The 27,963-nt window shown below is 43.0% G+C and overlaps 1 protein-coding gene across 3 annotated transcripts; it reads left to right on the top strand.

Moving 5' to 3' along the window:
* Positions 1 to 47: 47 nt before the first annotated feature.
* On the top strand, positions 48 to 27,621 carry klhl32 (kelch-like family member 32). 3 transcript variants are annotated; one of them, XM_053880525.1, is made up of 12 exons: positions 48 to 215; positions 755 to 818; positions 1,470 to 1,573; positions 4,732 to 4,909; positions 10,313 to 10,420; positions 13,310 to 13,408; positions 15,646 to 15,861; positions 22,738 to 23,464; positions 23,527 to 23,585; positions 25,260 to 25,452; positions 26,860 to 26,954; positions 27,171 to 27,621. In XM_053880525.1, exons 3-12 carry the CDS (start codon positions 1,551 to 1,553, stop codon positions 27,330 to 27,332), a joined length of 1,860 nt encoding a protein of 619 aa, XP_053736500.1. In that variant the 5' UTR covers positions 48 to 215; positions 755 to 818; positions 1,470 to 1,550; the 3' UTR covers positions 27,333 to 27,621. The 3 variants fall into 3 exon arrangements, 2 of the variants coding, with proteins under 2 accessions (XP_053736500.1, XP_053736499.1); XM_053880524.1 differs by having other exon boundaries at positions 1,452 to 1,573; XR_008416213.1 differs by lacking the exon at positions 23,527 to 23,585 and having other exon boundaries at positions 1,452 to 1,573; positions 27,171 to 27,313.
* The last annotated feature ends 342 nt before the right edge of the window (positions 27,622 to 27,963 follow it).

Raw genomic sequence — 27,963 nt, 5'->3', positions numbered from 1 at the left:
ACTCCCTGCTCATGTGACCATCGTGGAGAGGCGGAGTTACATCGCAACAATTTAGGTCCTCCACTGGATCCTGAAACCGTCCTTGACAAGTGAGCGCATCTTTGTGCTCGTCTTCACCCGACGCGGATGTAGTAGTCACCACATCGGACACATTTCCGGGCGTTTTGCCGTAGAGACAACCAAGCCAGCGCTGACACACTGCGGGTTCATATGAGGTGCGTAACCTTGTGGAGCATGAAGTAACAAATGACAACTGTGGGTGAGATCCGTACAAAGCCCGTGCATGTAGCGGACATGTCAGTGTGTGCGAGGTTTGGTGGATGCAACAGGGTTGTGTTGTCCGAGTTTGTGGTGCGAGGCGCTGGCCTGTTGCTAGGAGACTCTGTGACAGCTGGCCGCTTCAGAAAAGTGACAGTAAATGTCTGCTTATCTGGCAACCCTCACCCTCCTCCTTCACTGGAGCTTGCTTGTGCGTGAAATATTCCAGCGTGGTCAGGAGATTATAGTCTTCCAGAGAGAACAATGGCCCCCTGTGATTATCAGGTCCTAAATATAATACACCTTGTGGCCATGTTTTCCTGAACCACTGAAAGCTGAACGTATATTTGCCATTGAAATTGCTTACAAGGCACAGTCTTTGGATGGTACATCAACAATCCAGGAAGCTGCTGTAAGATTGGGATGCTGCTGATTTGCTGTGCTGCACTTTTTGGGGATCTGAAAATGATAAGGTGTTTTCCTTCTCCTTCTTCAGTCGGTCGCTGTTCCTGTCGCCATGCAGCTGAAGGTCACTGATGGATGGATCAATGGATTTGCTGGTGAATGTTCTCAGAGGATACAGTTGTGCACACTCATATATTTCTGCTCCAGTAAAACATTACACTTATCGAGCACATGGGAATACCAAAGGTAGTCACAACCTCATGCACAGTTTGTAAATGTCAAACCCAAAATATATTTACCAGAGACTTTAAATCTTGTTCATTCCGGTTTATGACTGTTTTTTTTTCAATTCTAATCATAAAGTAGATGTAGACAAATGTGTCTTGTGTTGCAGTTACACTGTTTATTACGACTATTGAAGAAAGGTTCAGCTGTTGACTGAAAACGTCCCACTACAAATCAAATTTTGTGATGTACTTATTGTTCCATTATTTGCTGCAGCATCAGCAGGGACTGGTCTAGACTGCAGCTTGAATTTCAGATTGCATCCTTGCTGATCAGGGTTTTTTTTCTGTTGTTGCTGATGATCAAATTCAGGCTCGTCGCTACAGCAGGAACTTTCTCTTTAGCAGGGCAATTACCGTAGAAATCATTACAAGTGAATGGGAAACGAATCGCCAGCATTAGGTTTTAATGTGCTGCATCATCCCTTACACATCACATTACAGCTTGTCACACAGAATCCCAGTGGAGTGGAGTTGAACTGACAGCCTGTTGTGTTTTATCAGACTGATGTATGTTCCCAGTGAGGAGACTGCAGTCCTCCGGAGCCACACAGCACCTCCTCCCCGCCTCCTCCAGCATCCCTTTCTCATCTGTCCAGGGGCATGCCTGCTGAACCCAGCCTCAGGTAGGGGGCAAATATGACTCCTCATGCGCAAGGAATAGAAAGAGAACACTGGGAATATCCTGGATTACTGCAGCATTTTTTAGCTAAGTCAGAGAGAGCCCATGTTTTAAAAAATCTTTTCCAGACAGACAGGCTTCCCTCTTATGAGCCGCAGTTATCCAATTTAGATTGAGTGGAGCAGGGGGTTTACAACCCTGTCTTTGTTGAATCTTTTCTGGCCGTTGCTCATTCATTCCTGCCGAACAAGCAGACGTTCTTTAACCATCTCTTTGCTACAAAACAAGACAATCGATGTTTACTTGAATGAGAATGTCAATAGCCATTTCACTCTTAAAATAACAGAGAGAGCTCTCTTCTTGCTGTGCGTCTGCCGTGTTTTTGTCTCGGGCTACAAAAGTCATCATCTTATGTATCAAAGCACAGAACTCTGTTAAGTTTACGTGACAATATTACTGGTGAATATTTCACAATGAAAAAATGTTTTCCGTCAATGAATACCTATCGCACGGGTATAAAACACTTGGGATGAGCTTCCTTGTGAAAGCCATCTGAAAGCTGTGCACTGATACAATTGTTGGCACCGGAAAAATGCGTAATGCGATTAAACGTATTGCTGGATAATCATCACACCTTATGATCCTCTGATATATATATATATATACATAATTCAGTTGTGAAAGTCTGAATTTTCCTCTTTTTATTTGGTGCAGCAGCAGAAAATCTGTCCTTTTCTCTCCTGGCTTTTCCTCCAGCCAGTCCCACCTCCAAACAAGCAGCCTGACTCATCGTTCATCCCACCTCCGGCTTATGGCTCATACTAGCGTGCACTAACACACACACACACATATTCTGTTGCACGCCCCATCACCATGAAGGTGACAGAGCAAGCCTCTTGGCAGTCTGCTGCATTTAGAGTGACGTCGAGAGCTGTTAGTGGGCAGAGACGAATTTGGATGGACAGGAAGACGTGATGTTAATGGAGCAGGGCGAGCTCAAGTTGATGGATGATGAGTGTGGTGGACGCTGAGTTTTTGACTGCCGCAGTGATCGGACGACACCGCCGTGATCAATCTCTTAACTCAAGTGGGGCAAGTGTTGACTCAAAACTGAAGGTCAAACTCAATAATCCAAGGTGCCGGAATTTCAAACACAGGCAGGGCAGCATTAAGCATTTATTGAAGGCTAACTTCAGCATTAGCGTGTTTGCTTAGCTTCAAAGACAAATTCTAAATCCTTCACCAGTCCATCTTGAGACACAAACATACATACATACATCATCAGTTAGCCACCATACATTCAACTATGGAGTATAATATCATAAAATAAATGACTCCGTCGGACAAGTTTTTCATTGGATTACTTAAAAAGTACCCACCAAATTAGCCATAACATCATTGAGTACGGAGATCTGACTGTAATGAAAAATAAAGACCGATAAGCTGCGTGGGAAGACATGACCAAAATGTTCCATTAAGACAGTTGCTGTATATCACATGACCTCGGTCCAATTTCTTTTTTACGAAAAGCAAACATCCTGGGGTGGGAAGAAGGTGATTTACGTGACTGGACTCTGCTCACAGATCAAGGAATGGCTAAGAAAGGATGTAGCACATAGTTGAATCCGGGCCAGGGAGAATTAAGTATGCTTTTTGGCAAAACAGGATCTTAACCCTGAAGTTCAAAACGATAGCTAAATGACTGTTTACACTTTCCCTTTGAACTTGCAATGGATGCGTCAATCATTTGCGCTTGGGGGGCGTCTGTTTGTGTGAGATTATTCAATAGTTGACTCAGATTGTCTTATAATTACAATGAGTCATGAATATGTGAATGACAAACAAATGATCATTTTTAGTAAGTAAATTAAGTTCAGTATTTTTTAATTCTGATACATAGTGATGAAAGTAGAAAGTTGGGAAATGACAGTCATTTATTTTATTCATTCCTCTGACAATGAGCCAAAGTTAATCTAGCCTTTTCAGAAGCTTTTTGAAAAGAAGGAGAAATAAGTGCCTTGCAGGGAGTCCTCTAGATAACATCTCATCTCTGCGCCACTGCACTCAGTCTCTCTCGCCCTTTCACTTCAGACTTCAGCTGAAACAACTGGTCGACTATCGTCGACTGCTTGTCACTGACGCTTTCATGAACTGACTCATCACCGAGTCACCACTCTCTTAGCACAATCCACAGTAAGAGGACAAATGGCTGAGGCGACCCAAAATGATGAGAGTAGGATTCACATTTAAAATTTAAATGTTAACTCGCTATTAAATAGGATAGCAGTCAATTTTGTATCTGTTTTAAATGTGACTTAAAGGGAGATGTTTTCAACACCAGAGTGGCCATGCTTTCCTCATGCAAACATTTACTCCAACAATCCAACATAACAGATACTGTCTAGAACATTATTTAGAATAAGGCACTGAAGAGGCTCCACTACATGCCTAAAGCACAACATTGTGGGCATTCAATACAGCATTTAGCACTATGCGCTTAGCTTCTATATTTATATATAACAATTACAGTCAGACATGTTGCCATGTTAAATCTGTAAACCTCATATATCGACTAGTTGACTAATCGTTAAGCTAGTGACTAGTGACGATCAAAGTAGTTCCCACCTGCAGCCGCGCTTCAACCTGTGATCAACTCTTATTTTGTAAAGTCATTTGATTTTGACATTGAACTGTGGTGTCTGTGTCTGACTTATCACAACAGAGTAGGTGTGGTCTCAGACAAGACTTCAAAATCCTGAGACCAATAGCTACTTTATCCTGTACATCCAGTGGTGGAAAAACTTCTTCAGCCAATTCAACACAATCTCAAATATTGTTATGAACAATCTTGGAAAAAAAAAACCATTTTTTTTCTATTAGTCTCTTATTTTGTTTACAAGAAAAAAAACAACAAAACTGAAGTTTCAAGATGTCAGTTCTCAACATCATCAGTATCAAAGAGTATGTTCAAAACTGAACAGCAAATAAAGAAACCATGACATTATCATATTCATTTTTGGTTTTTGAATGCATGGGGTGTCTGCCCTTCATTTGCAAAGTAGTTTTAAAGCTAATTTTGTACCTAATTTAACGTGAGTTGCAGCAGCATAGGTATAACAAAAGTGAGTGTTTTGTTATTGATGTTTTCTTCTAATCCTGCAGTAAGGAGATGCTGACAGGACAGAGGCTTTGCCAGTCAAAGTCCCACCAGGACTCGGTGCTCTCTGCCCTCAACCAGCAGAGGAAAGATGGCCTGCTTTGTGACGTCACCCTGGTGGCCGGTGAACAAAAGTTCCATGCACACAAAGCTGTCTTAGCAGCGTGCAGTGACTACTTTCGGGTGAGTATTAAAATAAAATAAGTAGGTCTTTGACACAACCATTGCGCTGTATGATTCAATCTCTTTTGATTGATACATTTTCTGACTCGAACTCAGTACCATATGAAGTGGAAAACCAGACCAGCTTCTTGGGATCTGAAGGATTTGTCTCCAAATTAAAACATGGGAATGTGCTGGCATAATAAGGGTGGCATAATCCAGCGGCGCATACCTGATTGGTGCCAACCAGGCCAACATAAATCCTTTCCAACTTGCTTTATGGAAATAATAAGTTCACCAGACCGAAGCCCTCTGATTCACCTGCCAAGGTCTTAGTCCTGCTTGATAGAGATCGTGGCCCACTGGGGAAAAGTGCACCGATGAGATTCAATTTGAAGACACAAAAGGGATTAGGGAGGAAAAATTAATCCCTTTTGAAACTGAGAAGCAGATTAATAGTATGTTGCCTTGATAGATCCCATGGGAGGTGCTATTTTTGTTTCTCTCCACAGAGAGTAGGCGAGATTCACTCCTCTCTGCCTTGTGTTTTCTTTTGTTCTCCGGCTGCACAGAGCCAAGTTTAGCGAGTGCAATTCCTAGCACTGGTGTTATCGAATCAGTCTGCCACAGTCAGGAAGAACGCTCCCTGTGCTCCTCTGTTTCCTAATAACATCAACTTTGTCATCTGACTCCTCCATTTGCTTCCCCTCTAGTGAGCCTATTGACTGTACACTCAACAAACACCTGTGCGCATGCAGCGAGCCTCCTAACTCATAAGCCGGTCGGGCTGAGTGATTGTAATGAAATACCTAACCAAGCGTGAGTTGTGTACCTGGGCGAGGTCCCAAATGTGTCACCTGCCTCTTTAAATGCCATTACATTACATCTATAAACCTCTGATTCACTGAAACACTCACACACTCGTATTTTATTTTCTTTGACACATGCAAATGTATTCTCAGAATTGGCAGACCAAGTTGCATTATGCATAAATACATAAAATAAATGTCACAATATGGGTTGTAATGAGGTCTGTTTGTTTGAATGATGAAGTTGTAAATGTTTTAAGAGTCACTGACAAGGCTCTGGAACTATGCATAAATATGCAATATGAAATATGGTTTGCAAAGGTTTGGTGCTGAAGACTAAAATTCAAACGGAAATGTACGTTTGTGATATCACAGCAGTGAGATTCTGAAGCCCACTATTTTACGTGACATTTTTAGTGAGCGCTAAGAGGATCCCCAGATAGTTCATCCACACATGAAGACACGATTGTCCCTCTGAAGTGTTGCACAGCAGCTTTCATACTGTGGCTAAAGCACAGCATCGGCATAAATCTGTGCCCCTTGCTTTTAGTATGCCGTCGCATCTGCAGTAGTTAACACTAGGCGACAAACTAATATGAACTGGTGGTGGTGGTAGCTATGTGCTGACCTGAAAGTTTTCATGTGACCTTGTGAAGGGCTGCTTTAATGTCACGGTGTTGACGGTTGTTGAGCACCTTCTGTCTCGGCTCCTGACGCTCAAACAATGCAGTTATGGTCAATGTATTTCCACTGTCATAGAGCCTCGCTGGGAACACACACAACTTTTTCCATTAACCAAGCTGCGACGCAAGTGCGTCTGGCAAAAAAAAAACCAGCCTGTTCACTTTTGCAGCGATCATTTCACTGCTGAGCAAGAACCTTATCGCCTGAAAGTTTGCCTCACACAGGTCTTGAAACTGACTTCAATACCCACGGTTTTCAAACGTAAATAACCTAGAACATATCATCAAAGTGGTGGAGAGTAGCAAGGGTGACAAAACTGACCAGGAAAATAGTACACCCCTGTTTGTACTGTTGACCTTCATAAGAGAGTATAACACCCAATTCGTCTTCATTTTCACCATTCACTGATATGGAGGCCGCGTCAGACCCTTCATTTCTGATATTCACTGCTTGAGTCATTGCTTCTAGTGCGTCGAGGATTGAATAAAAATACATCGTCTACCTCAAAAACCTCTGACAGATCACTCTAATGTTCGCTGATATTGCGGATGACTTTCACCACTTCGATAAACTCACCTGTGCTTGTTTACAAAGTTGGTCCCTCGAGCGGTGTTTCACATTCATCTGAATCACAATGTAATTCATGTGTAGTGTATGAAAACAAAATACTATTCAAATTGTTGTTGGTACAAATTGTCCCAGCAGATGAACAACTTTCCCTTTAAGAGTTGGCCACATTATTAAATCAGTCCTTACACAATAGTTGTACTGTGACGATGATAGTCAGAGGTTCAGTCTACTATTAACCACATGAGACAACAGAGGAAACATGTGCCTGCAGGTAGTTAGCCGTAGCAGTGAGCTCCTGCTGCAGCGTCATGTGAAAGAACTGCATAGAGCACCACTTTGTCTTGATGTATTACTTAAGTCAGAGGAGCGATCTGTCTCTGCTAACCGAGCCTGAGCAAGGTCAAGGGTGTTCACGCTGAAAGGGATGGCTCTCTGTGACCAAGCTCGACCACTGACATTGGTCGAGAGGGGTTGTTAAACCAGGACCATTTTTCTTAGCCTCTGCATCTCGGACGCTCTCATCGATGGCTGCAGGGCATCCTGTGCCTCGTGGACCGCAGGGTTTTTTAAATGAGCGCAGTGATGAATCAACAAAGCGTGGCTCTGAGGAGAGATGCGCATGGCTTGGCTGGATCTCAGCATGTCTCCCAGTCAAATCCATCCTCTTCAGCATGCTGAGGGCTGCAGGAGCGAGGCAAAGCTCGTGCCTGCTCACAATTAGAGAGGATTTGATTTGATTTTTTTGGAAGAATGCATATCTTTTGCATGACTGACCGGGATGCTGTTCGAACTGACCTCCCTCCAGGCTGTCGTGACACAATACTTACCAGTGGGATACTGAGTGGCTTGAAGAGGAGTTGAAGCTCTAAAATAGGTGGACAGTGATTTAGTTTTGCTTGAGAAAAATACCAATCTTTTGTCAGGATCTGACCTAACTTGCTGACCACTGGAGGAAGTCCCAGCTGAATCTGCCTTCATCATTGTGGCTTTAGCTCAACACGACTGGGAGCCCCCCTGTATGTGTGTTGTGTTTAATTCCCTTCATTTGAAGGAAGCTTCCATTAATCCAGTCCTGAGGCCTCTGGAGTTTTCCTTGATTCAGTCAGACAAGCATAATATCTTTCCTCCCTCACGCATATTTGCCTTGATATCAGAGCAGAACTCTTAATAAGGCCTGGTTTCAAGATCACATCAAATCTAGTGGTGGGACTTTAATTAATTACAAAAAAATTAAGATAATTGAATCTAATTTAACAGTTTGCTCTCTGGCAGGAGGCTACGGTCCATCCAGACCAGAACCTCCCGTCACAGGAACAGCTTCTTCCCCTCGACCGTCAGACTGTTGAATTTGTGATCAGCCTTTGTTATTTTTATTTTTATTTGTATTTTTATTTGTATTTGTATTTGTATTTTGTAATAATATATTAAATATAATATAATAATATATTTTTTAACAGCACTTAATTTCGAAGCACTTTCCTAGTTGGTGGGACCCCCACTGACCATGGCAATAAATTCTATTCTGATTCTGATTCTGAGTCTGATTCTGATTCTGATTCTGATTCTGATTCTGATTCTGATTCCGATTCTGTTTCCGATTCCGATTCTGATTCCAGACAACAGGGAATCTTTGTAAGTGCATGAGTTCCTGGTCCACTGATCACACTGATGCACAAGACACGTGGCAGCTAGGGTGATAACAACAACAACAAACATGGAGGAATCCCTGAACAAAAGCAAACAAAAGTTCAGGGATGTTTTCAGTTTTCAGTTTCCACTACTCTGAATCTACTTGAAATTTTGATAAAATTGAAATTCTTATACAAATATTTTCAAGACATGAAAAGAGCTTCAGTTTAAATAAGGTGATATAAAAACTTGAATATAGCCACCATCGTGATTTATTGTGCTGTTGTCAAACTGATGCAAAATAAACAATATTTTGTTGTTTAAATGTATGTATGGTTCCATCATTCGATTCACTAATATACCAAATTCATTTAACTTGAATGGCTTCTTGTGGCAAATATTCTTATACCATTAAACTGCGATTAATTGACAAGAATAAATCAAAAATTCTGTTATTAACTAAATTAATTTTTTAAATCAAATCCCACCCCCAATCAAAACATGCGCCTTCTCTGAATCCAGTTTCCTCCACTCATAACTCGCTCTTGGTGAAGAGCTGTATTTGAGTCCACGAGTTCTGTTGGGTCACTAGCTATGTCAAGCTGCTCTATTATAAAACTGGACAAGCACACAGGCGGCCCTCAAAAGATCAACTATAAAACTATAAAGCGTCTGACAGCTAACAAAAACCTTATTTTATTACCTATTAGTTCATTGTGCTCTTTAAGGACTTCATTTTCTTTTTGTCATGGCAATATTCCAATTGTTGATAGCTTTACTTTTTTACTTTTTTCTAAGATGTTTTTTTATATCTCATTTCCATCCTTGCAGCCACAGTATATCATGTGGCCCCTCAAGAAATTCAGTTGCCCACCCCTATTGGAGACAGATGGTAATGAAGCCTTAAAAATATTGGTTTGAAATGCCACCATATGTAATGATATATTCCCGGTTACAATAGGAGTACTTCCTGAACATTTGTAGTGCTCTTAAGTTATTTTTCTAGACGGATGAAAACCGTTCTACTTTATTCCAAGGGACTGTACAGTGGGCTACAGTGCCACACTGTTAAACCTCACTCAGATTCAAACCCACACCCTTGCATTATTAACAATATTGCAGCCCTTTGAGATGCCCTGGCGCTGCCACCTCCACAAAGACATGGGATGAGATCTTCATAGCCTAATTTGACCTCTTCCTTTCTTCCACGCTGCGGCGATCTGCTCGGCCCCTGGTCGATGGCTGACCTCTCCACATGGAGAGAAAGTACTCGATAGCTTTGATTAGTGAGCGGCACGCAGGACTCAGTCACAGCAGGCCCCGGCTTCCTGTTCCATGGCCGTCGCTTTGATTTCTCATGGATGGTAGCGTGTGTGTGTGTGTGAGAGAGTGTGAGTGTGCTGCTGGCCAAAGGAGGAGTCTGCAACTGAAAGTACTGACTGCGCATCAGGGTCCGATCAGTTTTGAAACTGGGATTTAACGTTGCATCCTATAAGCTCTTATTTTAATCTGCAGGTTGATACACAGAACCAGTGAAGTAAACCACCTACTTCAGTTAAATAGCCGATCTGTATTCATTTTTTGCAATAATCAATAGCTTTGATAATTGAACCATTACTCATGTAGCGTCTCATCGACAGTCTGCGATTGGTGTCGTGATCCATTCTGAAGCCGAATCATTTGTTTCCCACCCGGAAGCTAACCCCTCACTTCTCCTGCTGCGTGTCACCAGGCGATGTTCAGCTTGTGCATGGTGGAGAGTGAGGCAGACGAAGTGACTCTGCAAGGAGTGACCAGCGTTGGACTGAAGCACGCGCTAGACTTCGCCTACACTGGACAGGTGAGCCTGAACAAAGCTGAGAACAATGGCGTTGCCAACGGCAACTTGTGCCCAAAATCGCTGTGTTCACACTGCTGCCCACACAGACACAGGGATATTGACTGAACAACTTTTTACCTTATGTAATGAACATTTTTATCATATATATCATATCTTTGTCAGCAGTACGGTGAGCAGTGGGCAGAGCTACAGCAAGAAGGTTGTGGGTTAGAATCCTGTTTGAGAGTAAACTTGTCAGGAGAATTGATAGATAAACAAGCTATTTATCACCTCACAGAGAGAGTGTTAAATTGAAAGCACTGTCCCTGTTTGTGTACTAGGATAGCAATAAAAACACGTCTTGCCACTTAAGTTTGTATGACAGTATTCAACATTAAAATGATGTGGATTTAAAAAAAATGAATCAAGTTATTTGGGAGATTTTTTTGTCTCCCTGGTGATGTAAGCTCTAGGTCTAGACAGTGTTGTGATTTGAGGAGCGGCCTATTGTGGTGGTGCTTCCTGGTATAAGTCAGCTGTTGCTGCTGGATGATTGATTTTTTGTTTGGGCCTATAAAGACATAGCAATGGTAATCGAATCTACGGAAGATGAATGAGGGTAGCAGATTTATTTTGCTCCACGCTGGATGGAAGGTGAAGTGGAATTATCGATAGTGTGTAAGCTGGGGCTAAAGTGAACTGATGGATGAGGAGCCAGTGCGAATGGAAAAGGAAGGAAAACATTGAAACAAAAGATGCTGTCAAGGACGCGCCAATGCTTTACAGTAGATCATCATCCATTCATTCATTCATTCATTGTTTGACTAATTGAAAGTAGATCCCATGATTTATCAAATACAATTAAAAAAACAGACATATATATATATATATATATTTTGTAGCCCTCCACTCTATAGCGTGGGCTTTGGAGATAAACATTTTAATCCGAAGAGAAGCCTTATGAGCCGATTGACTACAGGCCAGAACTCTGCTGATCCGAAAAAAAGGATTTGAGCCCAAAAGACATGTCTTTCAGCTGCAAGCACAGGACGCATCGTGAAGTCAAAGTCTCTGCACCATTTTCCCCGTAATAATGGAATAATAATAATAGATTACATCACTTCCCGGATGTGATCACATCTTGTAACCTTCGGTGGCAGAGAAGCAGCCAGCTGTTACGCAACACTCTGTCAGTCTGTGACGCCCACGGCTTTATAATTACTAGTAATTTTATTTCAGCTCTGAAAAGGCAAAGACTGATTTAGTCAGCCGGTGTAAGTAGGTCAGCAACATCCTGATTTGGTCTGTTCATCTCCTGTCGGCGCAGCGGAGATGATACCAGATGAGATGAGGGCAATATGCTTATCCCCCAGCCCCCCTCCCGAAATAATGACCTGCTAAAACCCACCTGACCAGATGTCATCTGCGGGCCGGGTTGGAGAGGTGCCGGCTAATGCAGCAGGATGGAGCCCACATGATCAGTGCCACGTGTGGTGGAGTCGCCTCTGTGTTTGTTCTACCTCACCTGCTTCTGATAGAAAAGGTGCTCTCTGCCTGATCCTCTGTTCTACAGAGTCAGTTTCAGGCTCATTAACCCAATAAGAAATCTCAGAACTTCAACCCAAGTTGGGGCCAAGCAGCGGCTCCATCAACTAGACAATCTGTCCAGCCTCCTCTGTAGCTCCTCATGAGTGATCTTCTGACTCAATGGTGTTGTTGTTGGTCTGCTGTAAAGCCTGAGGTCTTTTGTCTTTGTGTGTCACATTAATAATGAATCTCTGAAATGACAATGTGAAATTCAAGGATTTTCAGTGGAGGAACTTGCCATCAGTGGGAGCATAGATATCATTGGCTTTACTGGACCCGTGCCGAGCTCTGCTGGGAAACTATTAAAAGAATGAATGATGAATGGATGATGTGAGGATCATTGCAGACAGACAAGTGAAGCAGGTGTGTGTAGAGTTGGAGTTGCTCCTTGTGAGGTCGAGACCGTGTCCAGGAAGGACGTCTTTTTAATGCAGTGGATTCCAGAGTCTGGAGTTGCCTCCGGTAAAACGGCTGACTCATTGAGACAAATATCGAACATGACCTGGGAGACTAGACTTTCAAATTTGTCATACAGTCGTAAAATTAACCGCAGCTTGCCTGAGAAAAGCACCCTGATCGAGCGAGGCACCAGAATCCAAGTCATTTTAGATAGGTTTGGACATGTTGGTGGGACACGTCTGTCTGGCACTGAGGAAGAGCAGCAGAGGGACAGCACCTTAAAAACAAAATGTCAACATACAGTACTAAAATATCCTTTTTTTAGTTTACTTTTTCTGAAAAAAAAACATCTCATGCCTCATTTTTTTTTATCTCCACACCATGGGCGTGATATGTGATGTGTGTGTTTATGTGTGTGTCTGTTTGCAAAGGGACTCATACACAGAGTTCAATAAAATGTGTAGCACTGGTACTGGTCTATTATGCCTGTGCCTGTAAGCTTTGACAAAATGAACACAGATAACGCACATAAATGGGCTTTAAAATTATGAAATTAATGTTTAGTAGTGATGAATAGATTAGGTGTCTTGAAACTGTATTGCAGGGTTCATGAAACAGTGTCCTAATTTTCGCTAGTTGCCACTAGATGGCGCTCTTGGTTTAGAAATGATGTGAGATTTCATTGAATTGGTTTTTCAAATCCAAACATTTTACAGCAGACAGTGTCATCTGGTGGCCTCTGAAAGTCAGGTCACTGTTTCATGAGACCTCATCTACTTTCATCTACTTTCTTTCTCCTTTTTTTACCATTTGAACTATTGATTCACAGCAGCACAGCAACAAATCCACTTTGCGTGGTTCACACAGCACCACCATATGTTGTATGGTGTTTGAGTATGTTTCAAGTGTTGTGTCATCGGTCAGATCTTGCTGGAGCCTGCAGTGATCCAGGACGTCCTGTCGGCAGGCAGCCACCTTCAGCTGCTGGAGCTGCTGGGTCTGTGCTCCCACTACCTCATCCAGGTGACCAACAACAACATACAACCACACACACACACACACACACACACACACACGCAGGGGCTCCATTATGCAAAGGGAACTGCTGAGCCACCATATTGAGATGTTGCATTGCTATTAACTTAAGTGGAGCTCTTATGTGAACGTCTGGCCTGAACAGTTAATTGAACACTTTATGAAAACAGCTTTTGTGAAACAGTTCGTTTTGTTCTCCTGAAAATTTTGGGTCATAAAAAAAATCCAAATGGGAGATTTTAAATTCGTTTTCTGCACATTAATGACTATTTCAATTTCTGATGAGGACTATTTGATTTACAATACCTGCTATTTTATGTTCAATTCCACTGTTTTTTTTAAATGTTTTTCCACTCTCATGAATGAAGTATATCACTCAATATTCAATATTGTATTGACTACAACATCAAAACATGAATCATTCTGACTTTTGTATTTTTTCTCATTTGCTGGAACATCAGTAAGCTGCGAGCCGAATATTACTGATGTTCTCCTTCTTTGAGATGCTTTAGCCATCACCACAAAGTTAACTATGAAACATGATAATGTAAATGTTATAGCCCTGTCACCTAAAAAAAGCAAGATCTTTTATAGAACACTGAATAAAATTATGAGAACACAAAAACACACCCACTCAATATTTGTCAAACCATTGATCAGGACGCTTGTCTGCTCAATATAAGGCCTTCATCCTACTGTAATAAACTATATACAACACATTTATTCATAGAATTATTTGGTCATCGCGTTCTCTATCTGTGCTTCGACCGATATCTGTTGACGCGCTTCTGCACTGACAGGCAAGAAACTATTGGCTTTCTTCTGCCATCAGGCGGTTGCAGTCGGTTACTGCAACTACTGCTGCTGTTCTATGCAAATCAAATGTTCATTTCTGTTTCATTTTTGCCTTTCATTCTTTACAAGCAGACGTAATATTACATCATTGTAACAACAATTACTCCTTGTAGTGCACTGAGGTAGTCCAAAAATGATATATATTTGAGGAATGAAGTAAAAAATGCTGAGATGTAAAGTCAAATCACTGCATTACTATGCATGGAATAATAATAACACTAGAAATAATTAACTCTACACATTGTTATTTGGATCATGATGCTAAATAATTTGATACTTATTTGATGAGACAGCTACAGCTCGTGAAGATGTTTGGAAAGAAAAGCCAAGTATGTTTTGTCGGAGCATGTTTTGGGCGTCTTGCACAGATTTTCAGACTGGTCCACCTATGTCACATATGCTGGTGCTGCACAAACCCTAGGAAGAACCTGCACAGCATGACGCTCACTATTATCTGTTGTCACTGGCAACTTGAGGTACACACATTCACAAAATGATTTTTTTCATTGTTGGAGTCATTCTGTGTCCTATGCCACCGTGCTGAGGAAGCGGTGAGGATGCAAACACTAACCGTTTTCAGTATGAAAGCGGTCAAAGTTAGGGAGGCCTGACCTGATGGTTTGGACATGCCGAGAGCAGAGTCAGGGGACATGTTGAACGAAACATAGGAGCAAGAGGAAAACAACCAGTGTGGCTCATTGATGTAGAAAAGGAGGATACGAAGAGGCCACCCCTGATGGGAAATGCAGAAATAAAAAGGAGATTATGTCCATTTTACTTATTCATAAATGGACTAAATTCAAATGTAAAATGCTGGGTCAGCAAATAACGAAATAATGAAATAAATATTTAAAGTACATGAATTCACTTTTGGTTTTAACTGAGTGAGCATTTTCCATATTGTTGTATACTTGATGTCAAATATTATTGAGCACTCACTCGCAAAGCGGATTGATGCTGTATTTGAGTCTGTGACGCTTATATTTGCCGCCAGTAGATGGCAGTCTTATTCCACCAGCACAATTTCAATATCCGTTATTTACCTCTCACCTTGTTCCAGTAATTGCTTTTTGATTAACTGTGGTATTAAAATGAGCTCTCATTGGATGTGAGTACAGCACATATGAGGCTATTACAACAAGCGTGTGCCGTTTCCAGCGTGTGTTGAAGCTGGACTATAAAAGTGGAGGTATGTTTGTCTTATTGAGACGGAGCACACAGTTTGCTCTGGCCTCCTCTCGCGGTGGTCTCTCTGGATTATTACCATGATGAGTGTGTAGTTACCAGGACTAACATCGACCTCCATCAACGCTCAGACATCTGTCTTGGAATGGTTTCAGCGTGTCCATCTGCATGCGCTTGTCTTGCAGGAGCTGAGCAGCGTGAACTACCTGGAGTTGTACCGTGTGGCTGACCTCTTCCACCTACCCGCTTTGGAGCAGGCCGTGGTGCGCTTCCTGGTCCAGCACCTGTCCGAGCTGAGCCAGAGTCGGCAGGAGGAGGCTCTGCAGCTGCCGTACCGTCTCCTTAGAGAGGTGCTCAAGAGCGACCGGCTCACCTCTCTGAGTGAGGAGGAGATATGGAAGGTACCGAACAAGCACACGGTTGTCACATCACTCATTCATTCTCATGGATTCTGTTTTTCATCAGGTGAAAAATACAGCTGCGATTTTTAACAGTAGGCCGACGACTTAATAAAAATATATAATATATACAATAAAACAAGTTCCATGAGTCAGGAATTGTGTTGGCTCATGGCTTACGGTGCTCTAAAGTGACATTCCTCCACGCTCTCACTTTCAAAGGGTTGCGTGGCTTCAAACTGCCCATTAGACAGGATTTTCTCTTCTGACACAAAAATATCATTTAAAGATGATAATGCTTCTTAACAGTAGGTAAATTTAATTTCTGCCCCAAACAGCACATATGCTGAAATCTAACCCTAACCCTAACCCTAACCCATGTGAAACATCAGATTTGGTTAGGATTTAAAAGTAGCTACAGCAACCAGTAAAATATTCTTTGACATTTAAAGAAATGTTGCTTGTTTGTCAGTTGTCAGTTCATCAAGTTCATGACAAAAATTGGTATTCATCGTATTATGAGTTGAAATATCATTACTTTAACTTCATCAAGGGGAAAATAAGTGTATCGAGTTTATGATCATTTAACTCTTATAGTTGTTCCAAAACAACAAAAGCCTGAAGACTTGTGAATTTCCTGTTGCAATTCCATCTTAGTCAGACGACTAAAATGCTGAAGTGTGTGTCTCTGCATGTGTTATGAGCATGAGGTCCAAGCATGAAAAAATTATACCCATAATAATAATACATTAATAAATAAAACATGATGGATCGAAAACAAATGGAATAAAAGAAACATTTTGAACCAGATGTAGTGACATTCTTATAGAAAAAATACTGTGAAATGATATATGAAGTTTTGCGATGATTATATGTCAAAATATTTTATGTTTAAGTTAGGCATTGTTACATTTCAGTCCAAAGATTGACAGCATAAAACAATATTTAAATATATTAATACTCATTTATTAAAATACAGAATGAAAAAGTCATAAAATGAGACACAAGGTCAAGAAACCGCATGTATCTCTCTGTTAAGTTAAAAACACAGTGAGTCATGCCATAGTAAGATGTTCAGACCATCTCACTGAGTCTGATATTTACATAACTATGTTGAAAAACAATGTTTGTTATTATGGTTTGTCTTTTTTTGTCAGTTAGTTAAAATGCAACATACTGAAATAAGTCATTTCAGAGCTGCGATTATGGCTAAGTTGATGTTAGGAACAAGACACAAGACAACTATTAACTGCAGCATGTCACTTGTGTTGCGTTTACCCATGAACCTGAATCCATGTGTTAGAAAGAAGCAAGAGGAAACTCCATCATTTTAATGAAGGCAGGACAAAAACATTTAATGCTTTCTTGCATGAATGACTTACTGCTACGACTCTCACTCCGATTGGTTCCCACGTGTTCGATGGTGAGACTCACTCTAGAGTGGACCAATACTTGGTTAACTGGCTCCTTTGTTGTTCATTGACGCGCCTTACTTTTAAAGATATTCCACCCCTGCGCTCTCACCACTCTGGCTGCAGCTGACCAATGGTGGCGGTGTATGGCATGGCGCACTTGAGTGAGCTTTGAAAGAGGGATTTTTCTCAAGGTTGAAGCCAAGACCAGTGATCTACAGGTTTGACTGAGAACATAAGCAGTTGTATGTCACGGTATTGGCTCGGTTCCTGTCCAAATCTACTCCATGCTGATAAGTCATCACACTGTCACAATGCCTTAATAGGAGACTCACAAGGAGACGAGTTGTGAAGCAATACAATATTTCATTTTGACAATGATACAAATAAAATAAAATAAAATAATTGAATCGTCCAAACAGAAAGCATCTCCAAACCAAATCTGAAAATAGAAATGCTAACACGATGGTTTGACATGAAGTGTAAATACAGAGTCAGAAGAAACAGGGAAACTCAGGGAAATCAGAACAAAACACCAGCATGAAAAGGCACCAGGGAAAACCAAAGGATCAGAAAACAAGCGAGTGAGCAGGAGAGAGAATGAATGAACGCGGAAGCCAATTTACCTAGATGCGAAAGGAGTCGATCTGGTACACGTTGCTGGAACCAAGGTGCTTAAAAGGATCTGCAGATGATTTGTAGATTAGCTCCAGTCGTGTGCCATTACCAACAGGGAGCTCCGACAAACATGGAAGAGGGAGAAAACAAATATGGCGGCAAGGATCAAAATAAAAGTGAATCATGACAACAGGAGGACAAACGTGTGAAAACAAATAAACACTGTCAGTTACTCAAGCACAGAGCGACACACGCATATCCTAGTCCTAGGTAGGGATGGGCGATATGGACAAAAAAGTTATCAGGATAAATGTTGTAATTTCTGCAATAATGATAAATATCACTATAAATCCATTTTCATTCTATTCCATGTGTTGTACACACTGCAGTCTCTCTTGAAACTGTTTCAAGATAGAAACTATTACTGCAGTTTGTCTCCATCATCATGATTTGTTTATGTCTAAATATAATAGTTAACCAAGTGTAGAGATGAGTAAGTCAATGTTTCATGTCTCTCATAGAACCCAGTCTTTTATTTAGGGGTTAAATTGAGCGTCTGTCTGCTGTATCTCAATAAATGATCATTTAGTCATATTCTATTCTCAAAATCATGATACAAACTGTCAGTCCTTTCTCTTGTGTGATGACAAACATTTTCACAATTCTCTCTCCTAAAATGGTTGTTTTTCTTTGCCTTATTGAAGATTTCACGGATACTTTGAACGTTTTAGTATTTGTTGATGGCCCCTAACTGATGCCAGGTCACAGCATTCGCGCTGCCTGTGAGAGTGTGTCCGCCATCACTGAATCCTAATCGGGGACGCTGCTGCCAATACCGGAGCGGAGCTCCATCCAATATCCAATATATTTTCACCACGGTTTTTCGCTGAGGCTCCAGCGAGACTTGATGTGAACCAAGGTCAACACCCGCGTCAGAGAACCTATGAGGACCACTCCATCTAATAAAACAAACACAGATCCAGAGACTCTGAGTTGACCAGTGTCATTGTCAAAGGTTCCCTTTATTAAAAATAACCAACCATAACCAACTGTCACACGCCGGTGTCGGCTGTCAAACTCCGCAGAGCTGGAGAGCGCGGCGCGCCGTCATGGTCTCGTCATGTTCATGTGTGCAAGTCCAATGCAGCGAGTGTGTCGCATGTGAGGCACATGTGAGATGCAGAATTGTCATCGTGGAGATTGTGCTCGGCGGTGTATCGTGTACGATACATTTTCACCCATCCCTAGTCCTAGATCATCACATCTGTGAGAAGGTTGTGGGTTTGGTGTTCTGTGTTTATCTGCTTTCTTAGTTCAACTCTTGCTGACTCTGGCAGAAACTGCTGTACTAAATGACCTCCCCAGCATATGTTTGAACGTGGGTTTAAATCTCAAGAGTGCGAGCGCAGATTTGTGTCCAGCTCCCGACTGACCCGTACAGAACCACCTGGATTGACAGCGAACACATAGGAAGGTGTCAGTTTGCGCTGAGGCTTTGCCTGCATGTCAAAGACTCCAGCGTGCCTCTAATGTGCTGAGGTGCGTGTGCAGTCCGGGATGGGTACTTGCCATTTTGACTGTTCATTTGCACCAATCAGCCGGCCCCCGACTCCCCCTCTCTTTCTCTCCTTTCTCCTCTCTGATTAGGCCCACCGCGGCTCCATCAGGGCCCCAATCCCCCAGCTGTCACTCGGCCGGCCGTCTGATTGAAAACAATCAGGCCTCTGATGGCACAATTACCCTGACCCTTTACCCAGCCGCCGCCGCCATAATCAGCCTGTGATTAGGCTGCTTTGGGCCTCCTTCACTTCGCCCCCAGAAGGTTAATTTCAGCATCAGACGGAAGCCAAAGGCAAGCGGGGTCCGGCGTCCAAAAGGGCTGTGGAGAAGGTGGAGGAGCGGCGCTCGCCCGTCCCGTCAATCATCCTCACTCCCAGTTTTGCTCCCACTCTCTGGAAATCACATTTTCTCCGCCTTTGTTTTTCCGCATCCTTTGCTCTTCCTTCATGAGGCTCACCCCCTCCACTCCGATCCCTTACCCACACACACACACACACACACACACACGCTCCTTTCTGTCGGGGGGTGGATTTATTCTGTGCCCCAAGGAAGTTGTGTGATACAGCGTGACCTTCGCAGTCAGCTGCTGTGGTGAACACACATATACAAACACACGCTGACATGCTGTGGCTCCGGAGCTCCACAGAGGGGTGACACATCACAAACCTCACACTAGTTTAGAAAGCACCATCTATTTATTTTAGTGGTGGGACTTTAACGTGTTACGATGAATAAGTTAATCGTAAATAACACGTTAAAATATTTATTTAAATTGAATTTAATTCAACAGTTTGCTCTCCTGACAACAGGGAACCTTTGTAAGTGCAGCAGTTCCTGGTCCACTGATCACACTGATGCACAAGACACGTGGCAGCTAGGGTGATAACAACAACAACAAACATGGAGGAATCCCTGAACAAAAGCAAACAGAAGACTGTTTGCTTTTGTTCAGGGATGTTTTTTGCTACACAATGGCCAGAGTTTCAACTACTCTGAATGTACATGAGATTCTTATGGAAATATTTTCAAGACATGAAAAGAGCTTTAGTTTAAATAAGGTGATATAAACACTTGAATATAGCCACCACCGTGATTTATAGTGCTATTGTCAAACTGAGGCAACATAAGTAATATTTTGTGTTTAAATGTATGTATGGTTCCATCATTTCATTCAGTAATATACCAAATTCATTCAAATTGAAAAATGTGGCTTCTTGTGGCAAATATTCTTATACCATTAAACTGCGATTAATCGAGATTAATTCATCACAAATTCTTTAATGAATTAGATTAACTTTTTAATGGAATCTCACCCCTAATTTATGTATTTAAAAACGCACAGGTGAGGTGTGAAGCCCATTTCCATGTGACAGTCCTGTACGGCAAGCGTGTGATGTCAAGAGGCGGGTTTGTTTCCGTGACAATACTGACAGTCATCTCCCTCACCATCTCGCCCACATTCACACCTCGCCGCCGCTAAACAACCTTCCACTGCTTCCAAGTTCAATTAAACGGCGCCGCGGCGGCCCGGCTCGCCCGCATTAAACAAAGGAGTGTGCCGCTGGATATTTACAGTCTTTATATTGAATGCTGCTGATTATTAAAAGCATGCCTCGGTGTGGAGAGCCCGTGGCTTGTTTCAGTCTTGCCACAACAGCCTCTAGCTGTCTCGGAAAATAATTATGATTAGCAGTCCGCCACTTGCTTTTCCTTTGTTAGTCTTTTACTTTGTTTTGGTTTTTTTAAAGTCATTTTCCAATCTCTTATTTTGACTTTTTAAACCCCTACTGCTCACCTGAAGTGTTACTGAAATAGACCTGGATGGCCAGCAGGGATGGGCGATAAATTATCATACACGATATAGCGCCAAACACAATCTCCACGATGACAATTCTGTCATGATTTCGGAAGGAGGGACTCAAGTGCAGGAAGTGCTGGTCGACAGAAGGCACGGGAGACGAGAGTAATATACCGAATTGAATCGATGAATGAAACACTACAATGAACAAAAGGCGCTGGAATCAGGACGCGGAAGAGTCTGGAACACAAGAGAGGCGAATTAGAATTCAGGCCTGAATAAATGGGAGAACATAAAAATGCACTGAGAGCTCATGAGGCTCAATAAACAGAAAGTGCTCGGTGGTGGAAACACACACACACCAGGAAATAACTACGTCGGAGAGAAAAACAAAGTGAGACGGGAAAACTGCTCACACGCGGGCTGAATAGTGAAGGGGAGAAACAGAAATGGAGCGAGGAAGAACGAGGAACTGAGGATGCGGCTGAATAGGGATTCGAGCGCCTAGAGAATTTAGATAAGTCGGGGAATCAAACGAGAGCTTGGAAGTCTTAGAAGAGTTTACCGTCACGGAGTGCGAAGTAACCATCTGGCAACAGGAGCTTGCTCACTGCATTGGTCGCCACCGGCTTGTTACAGTTTCTTCACAATCGCAGTTATAAAACTTATTTTTAATACAGGGAACCTTTGATAATGACACTGGTCGACTCTGAGTCTCTGGATCTGTGTTTGTTTTATTAGATGGAGTGGTCCTCATAGGTTCTCTGACGCGGGCGTCTGCCTTGGTTCATATCAACACATGCAGGTCTCCTGCTACGCTGCGGGTTCATTAATCGTGGACACACTCTCACAGGCAGCGCTGATGCTACGACTCGGCATCAGTTAGGGACCATCAACAAATTATAAAACGTTCAAAGTATTAGTGAAATCTTCAATAAAGCAAAGAAAAACATTTTAGGAGAGAGAATTGTGAAAATGTTTTTCATCACACAAGAGAAAGGACTGACAGTTTGCATCACAATTTTGAGTATAGAATATGACTAAATGATCATTTATTGAGATACAGCGGACAGACGCTCAATTTAACCCCTAAATAAAAGACTGGGTTCTATGAGAGACATGAAACATTGAATCTCTCCTCTCTACACTTGGTTAACTATTACATTTAGACATAAACAAATCATGATGCTGGAGACAAACTGCAGTAATAATCTCCATCATGAAACAGTTTCAAGAGAGACTGTCGTGTGTACAACACATGGAATAGAACGAAAATGGATTCTCCGAAATTACATTTATCACAATAACTTTTTTTCTCCATATCGCCCATCCATAATGGCCAGTGTATCATTTTGGGAGGATATTTAGGTGTCTTCTCAGGTGACCCCCTCATTCAGTCCACCCAGGACTCACCTCATATCCTCACATCTTTCATCTTTCAAGCTTTGTCTCATTTATATCTGATATTTTCATTTGTTTTTCCCTTCACAGTTTGTAGTACTCTGGCTGGAACATGACTGTCGGTACCAGTACACTGAGGATCTTCTGCAACACGTCCGCTATGGGCTGATGGACGTCTCCACGCTGCACCATCTGGCCCAGAGTCATCCGCTGGTCCAGTCGAGCAACACGGCTGCCGCCCTGGTGGAGGAGGCTCTGGACTACCACAACAGCACCTTCGCCCAACCCCTTCACCAGTCGTCCCGCACCAGGCCCCGCTTTCAATCCCTCACTCTCTACATCGTTGGTGGGCGGAAGCGCGAGGTGAGCCGAGTCAAGGAGCTACGCTACTTCAACCCGGCCGCCCAGGACCACGTCCGCGTGGCTGGGGGGTCGAACTGGAGCGAGCTGGCGCAGATGCCCACGGGACGTAGCCACCATTGCGTCGCTGTGATGGGGAACTTTCTATTCGTCGTGGGTGGGGAGGTGGAACATGCCACTGGAAGGACTTGCGCCGTCAGAACTGCGTGCCGATACGATCCCAGAGCCAACAGGTGGACTGAGATCGCCCCCATGAAGGCGTGCAGGGAACACTTTTTCCTTGGTGCTTTGGGTCAGTACCTGTATGCAGTGGGGGGAAGGAATGAACTGAGGCAAGTCCTTCCTTCAGTGGAGCGCTACTGTCCCAGGAGGAACAAGTGGATGTTCGTCCAACCCTTCGACCGGTCCCTCTCCTGTCACGCTGGCTGTGTGGCTGAAAACCTCCTCTGGGTCTCAGGTACTTGGACTGCACAACACTTTAAGAAACTTCATCGGTGCAAACACTTTTTGCCCTTTCAGGCGGTGTGACAAATACAGCTCAGTACCAGAACCGGCTGATGGTGTACGAGCCCGATCAGGTGAGTAAGGAACAAGTGGATGATCTATCACCGAGTCCTAAGTGAACCACTCAACGGGTCACACCCTAATCTGAGTCTGGGATTTCCCATATGCTACATTATTGGAATATATTGCATAAATTGAAACATTAAAAACTGTACACAACTTACTTCTAACCTTCAACGTCACGTTCTACGAGTACCCTACGGGTACACTGAGTGAGTACACTGGCCCATGTACTTTAGTGAACAAGAACTGCTGTGCCAAAATGTATTGATCGCTCTTCTTTCTCCATGATGACTAAATATCCGACTCAGCGACTGCTTCTGGTTCTACATTCAGTACCATCCTGCTCGGTCCAGGAGTGTGCTCGATGCATTGACTGTACAATTACAGCAGAGCTCTGAGTAAATATTTGCTGACTGTGGTGTACTGACTATGATGCACCATGTGTAATAATGTGTAATAAATAGAGCATTAAAAAAAGGAATGGAAATAAGAATGAAAACTGGAAGCACTACAAAGTACACAAACAAGACAGCACAGAATGATCACAACGCATCCCTAAATCCCTACACGTACTCGACTCCTTACAAGATCATTGCTGTGTATTTATTATCCAACCATCAAAGTCACTGTCTGCTTCATGGAACTCTTTAGTCAGTATTTGTGTACCATGATGGAGAACTGTAAACAGGCCTGTAGCCAGGTGGGATTCGGAGGGGTGAAGCAACGGGGTTGTAAAGAGTTTGTCTGGAAAGTGTCAAGACGTGGGGAGTTGTTTGCCGTACTGCGGACGCAGCGCGGTGAGTTTCCTGAGCGGAACCAAGCAAACTTGACTGCATGTGAAAGTCGCGTTATGACTCCATTAAGGGTTTATAAATCTGTCCAACTGTTCCTCCATGTAACAATAATGGATCTCTGTGGAACGTTAATGCCAACCTTCTGTTCGCCGTGATGGATTACACAACTGGCAGGTGTCAAGAATCCACTAATTGATTTTCACGAGGAAATTAATGGAAACCTCACCGTTCCGTGTAACACGATCGGCATTACAATCACAAAGAACGCACCTTTGGGCTGCGGAGGACTTTCTCTTTTCCCGATGTGAAGATGACAGATCCGCACGTTTATTCACACTAAACAGGATTTCCACATGTTCAGTTTGTGCTTGTGAGCCGCCTGTTGACGGTGGTTTAGCGGTGCGAGGGGTGTGTGTCGAGTAGAGGTATGCACTGTGTATATGTGAGTCCATATGGGTTTGTGTTTGTACAGCTGAGGAAGGAGGACTTAAAAAGAAAGAGAGGATGGCAGAGAGACTCATTTGTATTCTCTATGAATCTGCATTCACCTGCCAGAGCACCAGCAACCCCCCACCCACTCTACCCTCAACAGATGGCCACCCGTCAGCTCCCAGCAGACACACACACACACACACACACACACTCGTTCTCTGCCTCAATCCAACACACACACACACACACACACTTAGTGAAATGAGCAGGGATTCTGGGTGTAAAATGGAGTGGCTGAAACATATGATTAGAAACAGGGAGGGAAGTCATTAGCACAAAGCGGAGCTCCAGTGTCGTGTTATTTATCCAGCACTGAGCATACATCAATTACCTATGCATGGATATGCTTAAATATTAATCTTCCCATTCATTTTCCTCCCCCTCCCGCACCCACCGCAGGACCAGTGGCTGTCCCGCAGTCCCATGTTGCAGAGGCGAGTCTACCACGTCATGGCGGCGGTCCGGAGGCAGCTCTACGTGCTCGGGGGGAACGACCTGGACTACAACAACGACCGGATCCTGGTGCGCCACATCGACTCCTACAGCATGGACCTGGATCAGTGGACTCGCTGCAACTTCAGCCTCCTCACAGGTGGGGAGCGGAGATGGAGTCACGCACAGACAGTAGTTGGGGTTAGCCTTTGGGTGGTGCTCCTTTTCTGCTGAAAGACTCATGGTAAGCACTTGTTGCCACCATGACTGAAGTACATGGCCACCAAAGTGACCTAGGCCCTTCTTTATACATTACACTGGGAAACATTCAACACCACTGAAATAACGTGCGGCAACATTGGACGGAAACTTGAAAACAGTCGATCTGTGAGGAGTGAGAATGTGTGGACAGTCAGACCTTAGTTGAGCTGGACACAGCTCCTGCCTTTTTTAAATCACAAATTTGTGAAATTCCAGAGTTAAAATGCAACCAGTTGAGTCTTGAATTTTGAAAAACTGCCTCCCCAAATGAACCTTATTCACAGTGTATTAATGTAGTGAGGAGGAGAACAGGAGCGCTCCAGCTCCATGTTTTTTTTTTTGCATATATATAAATATATTTTCAATTACAATGTGTTTTAACAGAGAAAGATACTCACAAAAGACTAATGAAAAGATTGGGGAATAACTAGAATAACAAAAATAATATAAATAATAATAAATAAATAAAATTGTAATTTCCCTGTGATCACTTTTGTTCTACCCTGAATCCAGGGGGGCCACATTAACACAGTGTAAGGGCCGCACTTCGCCCAGGTCTTGCTTAGATCAATCCTTTATTTGTACTAATAATAACAGCAGTATAATAAGAATAACTTTGAAACTAACTTCTAAAAGGTTTGGTGACAACACATGTGGTTAATGTATTTCTCTGATCATCTCAGAGGATGAATCGTTTTATTCTGTAGAATCAAGACTGAAGTCATGAGCATCCGCCCTCTGCTGGACACCATTGTCTCTACATATATAAAACCTTGTTCAAAAAAGACACAGTGCCTCATGACTACAGTTAAGAGGCTCTTTTGCTGAGAATATGACTCAGATTTATGCCTGGTCCACGTGCACAGTCAGGTTAGACAAAGTGACCTGTTTCGGCGCAGAACTTTGGTGGCCACGACAAATTCTTCGATGACTCGATCAGAATCACTGAAGAGGTTCGTTGAAGTGGTTTTAATTCATGTTCAATATTTGCACCGCTGACAGTCTGTTTCTGTGGAAACACATGGAGACAAACAGAAGTTTCGTACTCAGACCTACTAAGACACAGGTCCCCTGCTGGGAGTGCGTGGGCGGTGAGACGCTGAACAATGTAAACACAGACTGTATAGTTCTCTCTCTTGGATGCTTCCCTCTGTCTTTACTGTCTGCTCAAGTGAGGCCCACACTGCGGGATAATCACCGACTGGAGATGACTCCATGATATGAGTGCAGGTTTGAACTTGGAAAGCGCCCTCTGTTGGCTGTCAGGAAGTCATAATCGGGTCTTTTAATGTGCTGTCTTCCGCAGGTCAGAACGAGTCTGGAGTGGCAGTGCATGATGACCGCATTTATGTGGTTGGGGGCTACTCCATTTGGACAAATGAGCCCCTGGCCTGCATCCAGGTGAGACTGAAGAGCCTCCAGATGATGTGCTCTGGCTGGCACCATCACCACTTGTCACTTAAACGGTTCTAGTATGAGGTTTATTACGAGCTTGGTGAGGGAAGCTTTAGCATAAGGTATATGAATGGGCCAGTCTGGTTCTGATGGTCCCAGGATCCGGGATCTGTCTGTGGGTGAAATTTCAACCTGACTTTAAATCAAGATTTCACTTTGCAGGTGCTGGACTTGAGCAGAGGTGGGAAGGAGGAGGTGTTCTATGGTCCGACTCTGCCCTTCGCCTCCAACGGAATTGCGACATGTTTCCTCCCTGCACCTTACTTCACCTGCCCGAACCTCCAGACGCTGCAAGTTCCTCATCACAGGATAGCCACCGTCTAAGTCAGCGCAAAGACCATCATGGGGAGGAGCAACGCCTTTTCAGACTGCAGTTTTGTTTTTTTTTGTTTGACATGAAAAGAATCACTTTTCCCCCCGCAACCCAAAACCAAGTGGAAAATCAGAGGAATTATGAAAGGATTCAGCTCAAGAAAAAAAGTCTTTATTTTTTAACTCAGATTTTAACAAGCTGAAATGTTTCTATTTTAAAACCCAGCTTCTCAAGTTAATCATGGAATGACTGTTAACCAAAATTTGTTTTTGGCTTAGCGAATAAAGATCTTTTAGTAAATGCTGCGGACAGTGGTTTATTTTTGGCAATGAAATACCTGAAACTCAGCCCTGAAAACATCTGAAACACCAAGATCAAATTCCTCTGCGGCTCGAGACGGACAGAAGAGTAACAGCCCGATCAGATCTGAGCTGAAATTCTGCGTTCAAGTGAGGATGCAGTCTGGTGCGGCAGGAAAATGACTGAAAATGGTTCCTGTGATTTTGGGAAACAGGAGCGAGACTGGTGTGATTAGGTGAGAACCCATGCTGGATTGCGATAGATTGCCGCGGCTTGGAAGACCGACAGAGCCGGAACAAGCTGTCCTCTTCATTTGACTCCTTTTTGGGAAGAAAAAAAAAT

This window comes from Synchiropus splendidus, chromosome 12, assembly GCF_027744825.2.
Source record: "Synchiropus splendidus isolate RoL2022-P1 chromosome 12, RoL_Sspl_1.0, whole genome shotgun sequence".
Lineage (NCBI taxonomy): Eukaryota > Metazoa > Chordata > Actinopteri > Syngnathiformes > Callionymidae > Synchiropus > Synchiropus splendidus.
The sequence above is the reverse complement of the archived record's forward strand: the minus strand, read 5'-3'. Positions and strand labels throughout refer to the sequence as shown.

Excerpts from the sequence above, each read along its gene's own strand:
- klhl32 (XM_053880525.1), top strand. The coding sequence starts at position 1,551 with ATGCCTGCTGAACCCAGCCTCAG. Across the intron at positions 23,465-23,526 it reads AAACCTCCTCTGGGTCTCAG|GCGGTGTGACAAATACAGCT; the intron begins GTACTTGGACTG and ends TTGCCCTTTCAG. Across the intron at positions 25,453-26,859 it reads CAACTTCAGCCTCCTCACAG|GTCAGAACGAGTCTGGAGTG; the intron begins GTGGGGAGCGGA and ends TGTCTTCCGCAG.